This window comes from Schistocerca cancellata, chromosome 7 (genome assembly GCF_023864275.1).
Source record: "Schistocerca cancellata isolate TAMUIC-IGC-003103 chromosome 7, iqSchCanc2.1, whole genome shotgun sequence".
In the NCBI taxonomy this organism is placed as follows: Eukaryota; Metazoa; Arthropoda; class Insecta; order Orthoptera; family Acrididae; genus Schistocerca; species Schistocerca cancellata.
In genome coordinates this window covers 341,981,867-341,990,542 of record NC_064632.1, presented here as the reverse complement: position 1 = coordinate 341,990,542, position 8,676 = coordinate 341,981,867, and the positions used below count along the sequence as shown (strand labels likewise).

The window sequence follows — 8,676 nt, the reverse complement described above, 5'->3', positions numbered from 1 at the left end:
TTCTGAACTAATTCGCAGGTGGAGCAGAGCATCCCATCCACCGTCTCCCTGAACGTTGACACCTAAGGAGCGTGTGAGGCGTTGCGAGGAAATACGTCACTGTTATGCTTACTGATTTTCTATGGATATGGCACGACAATGACTTCTTGACTACAGTACGCAAAGTTATTGTAAGATCGCTAATGTTGGCAGCGGTCGGACAGAAAACGCTCGTGGCCGATGTCGTCTGGTTACTACCGCCGTCAGCCGACCCAGAACTAGGGAGCTTCCGTTCAGACCGTTGTGAACAAATCGTCGGCTTCAAATTTTAACTCATTGGAACAAACAGTATCCTCTGCCCAAAGCTGGTTACGCACTTGCATTTACTTATTTATGTTTGTAAATGTCAGGTGTTAGTATGCATAGTTTTTTAATCAAAATGCTTACTCATTAGGTGGAGGTATGGCAGGTTCACTTACGAAAGCTGAAAAACTAGCGAGGTCATTTGATTCGCCCCTACATTAAGGAACTAGAAATTTAGTTGTGGCGATACTAGTGTTCTCCACTGGTATACATTATATATAAATTTATTAATATATATTTCTGGATTAATTATTAGGTGATACTTTCAATTTAAAGCTTTTTATCCTACCACTGTTCCGATGACGTCATGATCATGAACTTTGCACGTTCACCTCAGATGAATGCTATGTAACACAACAATCTCTGCGTCAGGCTGTCGTCAAGGTTTATTCATTTGTACTTTGTAGTGAGCTCGATAATCATGGCTGATGGAGTTGTTGCTGGTGGTGAAGTTGAGAATGTGGCTAGTAATGTATTGGTGAATGCAAACGGGGAAGTTGTAGATAATGCTCAGACAGAGGGGCAAAACGACGTAAGTATATTTTCCAATTGTTCGTGTGTGTAATATACTGTGATGTTGTGAACAAGATTTCAGTGTCATTTGCACACCTGAAAGCATGTGACTCTGCGTGAAAATAAACAAGAAGCCCTTGATTTTGTGTGTGTGTGTGTGTGTGTGTGTGTGTTTTATATATGTACATAAAATAACTGGCACGCCATGGTTGGTGTATTTTTGTACTGTGAAAACTAAATACTTGCTTTTGTTTCAGTTTAATGCGCGTGTGAACCAGGAACGGGAGAGATATCAGCCAACAAGATGGGAGTCCTTTTTCGCCATTATTAAATCGCTGATTATTAGGGCACTTATCATATATTTCATAACCTCATTTTTTCGAGCTCCTGCGCAGACACCAGATCCTAATGCTCCAGCGGGTGTTTCTACTAGCCGTAGACCGGCAATTAATTTGTTTGAGAATGGAACTATTATGGTAAGTTTGCATACTGCAGAACTACCCAGAATGGCATCATTAGTCATAACTCAGTTGCATGATTTTAACAGCAAAGCAACTAACTCCTTTGTGCCAACGTATATTTTACAAACGACCCATAATGAAACGCTGAGATGTAGTGATACGTCAAGCCCATCCCCCCGTACCATGAGTCAGTTGTGGGTAGTGTCACCAGAAATTTGCATTAACAGAGACAGTGACTGTTGATATCCCAAACATTTTATCAGCTGTTGCAACCAACCTGTCACAGTATTGGCAAACCTTGATTGTTAGTATTGTATTTTGCCTTGAGGACTCAACCCTATCTCTCTCTCTCTCTCTCTCTCTCTCTCTCTCTCTCTTTCTCTGTGTGTGTGTGTGTGTGTGTGTGTGTGTGTGGGGGGGGGGGGGGGGGGGGGAGCTACATACTTGGCCCAGTTTCCTTGCCAACCTTGCTGAAATGAGTTTTAATCAATCTCCAATTAGAGCACTGCAGATGACTTATGACCTAATCCTTTCTTCACAAAAGTTTTTCTTGTGAACATGCTGCCTTTTAAATTGGTCAGCTAGATAATATAAAATTGGACAGAATACCACTAAACAGATTTTTTTGGAGATCTATTACATGTGAGCAAATCATTACATTCGTTTGGTGTGTACTTTTCTGTGATACATAGTGAAAATCCATAGGAGTAGGTTAACATGTTTAAGAAATGGTCCCAGTAGTGACAAGACCACAGGGTTCAATCAATTGCAGTGTTTGGTTCACATCTGAATTGGCAATAACAGTAGGCCTACTGGGATCTGAGGTTTTTATTGTGGCTTGCTGGACAGGTTAAAATCAGCAACATTGTTGTTAGAACAGATTGTGGACCTCAGATATTGAGTGAAATGGAAGGCATGAGCTAGATGCTTTGGCATTACTGTGACGACCATAGTTATGTTTTCATAAGACTTGCGCCATTGGTTTCAAAACTAAATGTTCCCAATAATTGGATCAAGAGTGTATTGAAAGCTAGACGAGGACACTAGTGTAGCAAACTTTGTATGAAATGACCAGAAAGATTTTTTTGAGGTTGGGTAAATCTGTTGGGTCGACAGAAGTGTCCGATCCCACGCGTCGGCTTTGACCCATGACGTAAGGGTGTTGTCGTGTGTGGCGTCATGACGGCGTGGAGTTTGGTTTGAGTGTGGCTGTCTCCAGTTCTGTTTTATTTTGTTTACTTTTCTGATCTGTTCGTTCTATCTCGTGAGATATTTTTTATTTAAAAACGCTTATTACTTATTTTAATTATCTGTTTCCTCCAATTTCTGTTTTAGTTTATTATATTTATCTTTCTGATCTGTTCGTTCTATCCCGTGAGATTTTTTTGTTAAAAAAGACACACTAATCAGCTACTGAAGCATCTTTATCTTCTATGGGTTGCAGGGGTTACGACCCCTGGGGAGGTGGCTGGGTATTCATGCATGGCTGTCTTCACTTACACGTTGTAGCTACGCAAGGCGTCTAAATTTGTTTATATTTAGTTTGCCCACCCCCCCCCACCCAAAACACCCCATTTCCTGCGCTTGTCCCATTAGTGTCATTAGGCTTCTTGTGGCAAGTGTGTGTGTTTATTTTTGTTTCCACCATATTTGTGACGTCATGGGTCAAAGCAGACGGACGGGATCGGACGCTTCCGTATTTTCAATCTGTTTATTTAGAATAAACATAATTAGGGGTAGCTCCAAAAGTGTCAGACCATAAGAAAAGCTGTACATTAAAACTATATCTGTAAGGGCTAGATGCTAGCACACATCAGACTTGTGTGCTCATTATCTTGGACTGCTGACAAACTACTGGAGTCAGCACACACTGGTATCAGAGTGGCTCCCCCCTCCCATCGTCACCACCACAACCACACACGCACACACCAGTATCCGATTGTCTCCTCCCAAGCGGACCCCCTGGCTCCCACCACACACAAGGGTTGCTGAAGAGCGGCACGCCTTACATTATGTAACTAGCATGGTCGTAGTTTTGGATGCAGAGCAAGTGTCTTCCTCAACTTGCAATGGAGTCTTGATAAGTCCGTACTTATATGGTGTTAGGGTGACAAACAAAGTTATGATGGGTTGGTGTGGTATGTGTGTTAAAACTGTTCATGGAATAAAGTGGTGAAGATCCGTACCTCATGGACCCCAATGCCTACATGTCCTGACAAATAGCATGGGAGGCACTAGGCTGAGGATAGACGCCTGTATATATTTCAATGATTATGGGGGGAAGCAGTCAGAAAAAGTAGTGGGCTCACATAACTTTTTATATTGGAGTTAAGCAAAATCATAAATTGATAATTTTTAGGGAAGCCTGAATGGTTTGTGATGAGACACTACGCTGAATGATGTATCATCTTCAGTCACAGTGTTGCTTAAATGATTGTCAACCACACCTTTGGTAATGATAGTTTGAGCAGGAAGCAAGGTACAGAAGGGATAGAGGACATTGTGCCCTTCTCTATAATCAGGGATAGTTAACCGGACTGTGAACAAGACTCAACATTCTGCTTGTTAATTGTGTGTTGGCTGCTGTGCAGTACTTGAGCACTGCAAACTGACTGACTATTATGGCACTTCGTCAGTGGTGAACACCTCACTCATGATGGAGAAAGTGCTGTTTGGAGGACCTCAGTTGTGAGGTGTGTAGAGTTAACTGGAGTAATTTTCATCTGATTATCAGTGTATATACTTTAAATTATATGTAACAGACTTTTTACCACCATTCAGTAGATATTTCAAAATTAGTTATGTGCAAGACAAATACCTGCAAAATAGTTCTACCATACTGAATGGTGCACCCATAATACACCAAACTAACTATGTGTTTTCAAGAAGATAATGAATGTGTGGCAGTTATCCATGCAAGCCAGCTCCGCATCGGCTATACTTGGCTAACACATGGTCACCTACTCCATTGCGAGGACCCGTCTGTGTTGCTGTGGCTCCCACATGACTGTCATCCACATTTTGTTGGACTGCCCTGTTTTAGCCACTCTGCAGCAGACTTTTAACCTTCCCAGCACCCTGCCTCCTATGTTGGGTGGCAATGCCTCAATGGCTGGTGTTTTACATTTTCTTTGTAAGGGGGTTTTTATCACACTATCTGGCCTTCTCTCCCAGGCCGCCATCCTCCCTCCATTTTAACTCTTCCTCACTCTTTCCTTGGTATTCTTGTCCGTATGTGTATTCATTTCACCTTCTCTTTGAGGCTGGTGATTTTAGTGCGTTGGAGAGTGGCTGAGTCATCCTTTTTATTCTTGTCATCAGCCAGTCTTGGCCACCTGCTATATTATTTTAATAGCTTCCACTACTTTTCCTTTGTGTATATATTCTCCTTTTGGTTAGCATCTTTCTTTTTTTTGTTTTTTTTTTTGGTTCTTCATTAGTTTTCTACCCTTTTCCTTTCCATGACTCCTTTTGGGAATTGTTTTAACTTTAGCCTTGTTTGCATGAGGAAAAAGTAACGGAAGACCCTGTAGTTTGGTCCCTTTATACCTCAAACTGACCGAGGTCTGCTGTTTCATTGAACAAACAGTTCAGAGTCCTTTGTGGTGGAAATTCAGTAGACAGACACAACTTTTAATAGCGTTCTTTGGCATAAGCAGTGATTGTGAAGCGGATATGGCAAAAAGGTAGAAAGTTGGACTGATCTACAACAAACCACCAGAATGAGCATAAGTAACTCCAGCTAGTAGAAGAAGAAAATTTACAATCAGAAACAAACTGAAAGGAATAAACACAATTTTGACATGTCACAGCTGTTGGTCAGCCTTTCCCATCACAGCCTCATTGATGCCCCTGTGGACAGTTTGGGCAAGGGACTCAGGTTTACTTTGTCACTTAAACCACCTAGATGTGAGTTTGTGCATCCCAAATTTTTCTTTGCCTTTCCTTCTAATTTGTGACAGTATTAATAAATATAATACCTTGAGCATTATTTTGATTTACGTGCTCTATAAGTAAGGTAAAAACCGAGAAAAAAAAAGATAAAAATGGTTCCTCAAAGGGCGACTACCCCCTGACCTTTGAATTATCATGCTGTACTCTTTCCATTGGGCAAATCAATGCCTCGTTCTCTCTCTCTCTCTCTCTCTCTCTCTCTCTCTCTCTCTCATGCATGACACTTCCACTTCTGTCACTTTAATTTCAGGTCAAGCCTTAAAAATAGCATAAATTTAGATGAAATTTGTCATAATGGGTGGGTATTGTGCCCCTGAAAGCTGCTGAAACCAATTGTATAGAGAGAAGAGTGACTACCCATTGCAGACGTGCAAAGCAACAACATAATCATTTTCATTCAAGCAGAGCAGCTTAAACATACAATGGACACCACAGCAAAATGCAAGGCACACTCATGGCTTACATATATAATGTGCTTACAGTTAAAATGAACAGAGAAAACAAGTGTTCTTTCAGGAGTCCTATCAGTACTGAGTGAGGTGTTGTGATCTTGAGATACTGGACTTGCATTTAGGAGGAAGCAGTTCAAATTCCACTCAGGTCATCCAGATTTAGGTTTCCTGTTCCTTGAAATTGCTTAAGACAAACATCAAAATAGTTTCTTTAAAAGTGTAAGCCCAATTACTTTTCCCAACCTGCCTCAGTCTGAATCTCAGCTATGTGTCTAACAATATTGGCGTCGACAGGACACTCTATCTTAATATTGTACCGATGGAAGAGATGAGAATTTTAACAGGGAAGGGAAATTTTATGGATGTACAGATGGCATTAAAATAGAATCCCTGCATCAGTTCTAGGGCTGAAGTCTAGATCAGGGCCAGGGGCAATCATTGCGGTGTTTATCTAACACTCGTAGGTTAGCAGCATGTCAGTTTTACATAGCCAGTGGGATGATTCTTTGACATAACAGTGAGAGGTGAGAACAGGGGCAGTGTATTTTTGGTGCCGAAATTGATACTGTTGTCTTGTTTGTTGTTTTTTGGTGTATTAGTGAGTTTTGAGAGAAATATTTTGTGATTATGGCAGCGAGTGCTATAAAGTGGACTTATGGTGGTGCACGTCTCGTGGTTTAATTGCAGAGACATGAAAATGCATCAAATGTGGTGGTGAAATGAATTCGCAATTGAACTGTGCGAGCACACTGAGTAAATGGATTAATATTTCTTTAATTAAATCATGTGAGAAGGCAGGTGGATCATTATTTATTCATAATAGTCACATATTTGATATATTTATAAACATTGATCCACCTACCTTCTCCCAAGATTTAATTAAAAACATTGATCCACCTAGGGTGCTCATGCAGATTGATTCCATAGCAACACAGAGCAGAGAAACATTTCATTGATTTTATGAATATATCATGGGTTGTGATGCTGTCCTTGGTTTGAGGAACTAGCACAGTTTAAACAGCTGCAACTAAAACAAGGAGCAATTAAATTTATAATCCTCATTTACAGCAGTGTTTTGACCATCCTTCTGAATGTATTACTTTGGAACACATCTGCCTGCTGCTCTCTCATTGTCTGACACACCTAATTTTGTTCCCATCATACCTCACGGCAAGTGCTGACAACATTCCTGCTCGAAACACTTAAGTACGCTACTGGCCCTATTATAGAGTTTTACCCAGTTGTAGTGTGCAGTTCCAGGTGTCACCCTGAGCCGCTCTCATGTGACACTGTGAGTTTGACGTGAACAAGATAAGCAGCCTGTTATTAAATGTCATCTGTGGTTCTCTTAGTTATTTGGGTAAACTATGCTGTTTATTCTGAACATGTTGGTGATTTCCAAATGCGGTTTGGCTGGAACCTAAGAGCACAACTTAAATTACTGTGAGTGAAATGAATAGCAGTGATAATCTTGGTTCTCACAAATATTTGACTGTTTCTTTATGAATGTGGCATGGTTTCAGAGGGTGAGGTTTGGTGACACCTAGGAGCTTAGCTTACATTGTATGAGTGAAGCATTAGTTCTCACAAATTTTTGGCAATTTTTTCTGAATATGGCAAGATTTCTTTTATATCTATTTTTTATTTTTTAATTGCTTTGGCAACTTTAGTTATGTAGCTCAGTTAAAGTTTCAATTCCATTTTTAGTTATTTTTCATGATTTTTCCATTAGATGTGTAAAGTGTTATGGTCCAGGATTTAATTGTTTTAGCATTGTTGTGTGTACTTGAGCTTTATAACTCAATTCTAGATGTCCGTACTATGCTTTGTAATTTTTAGCTGTATGTTGTTTCTCTCTTGTGTTTCCTGAGAGAGAGAGAGAGAGAGAGAGAGAGAGAGAGAGAGAGAGAGTTGTCACAATTCTATAATTCATATTACATTTCAGAGGCATGGAAACATATACAAGTATTGGTCACTATTTTCATATACTGTGTGTGTTGGGTCTTTGGGTCCAGTATAACATCACTGGTCAAAGTGGAAATGTATAGTAGTAGTTATCGGGGCCCCTGCCCTCTCCTCTACATCTACATCTACATCTATACTCCGCGAGCCACCTTACGGTGTGTGGCGGAGGGTACTTATTGTACCACTATCTGATCCCCCCTTCCCTGTTCCATTCACGAATTGTGCGTGGGAAGAACGACTGCTTGTAAGTCTCCGTATTTGCTCTAATTTCTCGGATCTTTTCGTTGTGATCATTACGCGAGATATATGTGGGCGGTAGTAATATGTTGCCCATCTCTTCCCGGAATGTGCTCTCTCGTAATTTCGATAATAAACCTCTACGTATTGCGTAACGCCTTTCTTGAAGTGTCCGCCACTGGAGCTTGTTCAGCATCTCCGTAACGCTCTCGCGCTGACTAAATGTCCCCATGACGAATCGCGCTGCTTTTCGCTGGATCATGTCTATCTCTTCTATTAATCCAACCTGGTAAGGGTCCCATACTGATGAGCAATACTCAAGAATCGGACGAACAAGCGTTTTGTAAGCTACTTCTTTCGTCGATGAGTCACATTTTCTTAGAATTCTTCCTATGAATCTCAACCTGGCGCCTGCTTTTCCCACTATTTGTTTTATGTGATCATTCCACTTCAGATCGCTCCGGATAGTAACTCCTAAGTATTTTACGGTCGTTACCGCTTCCAATGATTTACCACCTATGGCATAATCGTACTGGAATGGATTTCTGCCCCTATGTATGCGCATTATATTACATTTATCTACGTTTAGGGAAAGCTGCCAGCTGTCGCACCATGCATTAATCCTCTGCAGGTCTTCCTGGAGTACGTACGAGTCTTTTCACCATTACTGGTGGACCTCTTCATGGAAGCATTTCAAGAATTTCCGTTTCATTCCATGTCTACATACAACTTGGCTTTGTTACTTATCGTGC

The 8,676-nt window shown here is 40.8% G+C and overlaps 1 protein-coding gene across 1 annotated transcript in view; it reads left to right on the top strand.

Annotated features, from left to right (window-relative positions):
- Nucleotides 1-693: 693 nt before the first annotated feature.
- Nucleotides 694-8,676, top strand: part of LOC126092156 (cleft lip and palate transmembrane protein 1 homolog) — a 45,883-nt gene continuing 37,900 nt past the window's right edge. The window contains exons 1-2 of the mRNA XM_049907625.1: nt 694-874; nt 1,113-1,331. Coding sequence (XP_049763582.1) covers nt 764-874; nt 1,113-1,331 — 330 coding nt within the window. The 5' untranslated portion in view covers nt 694-763. The remainder of the gene's footprint in view (nt 875-1,112; nt 1,332-8,676) is intronic.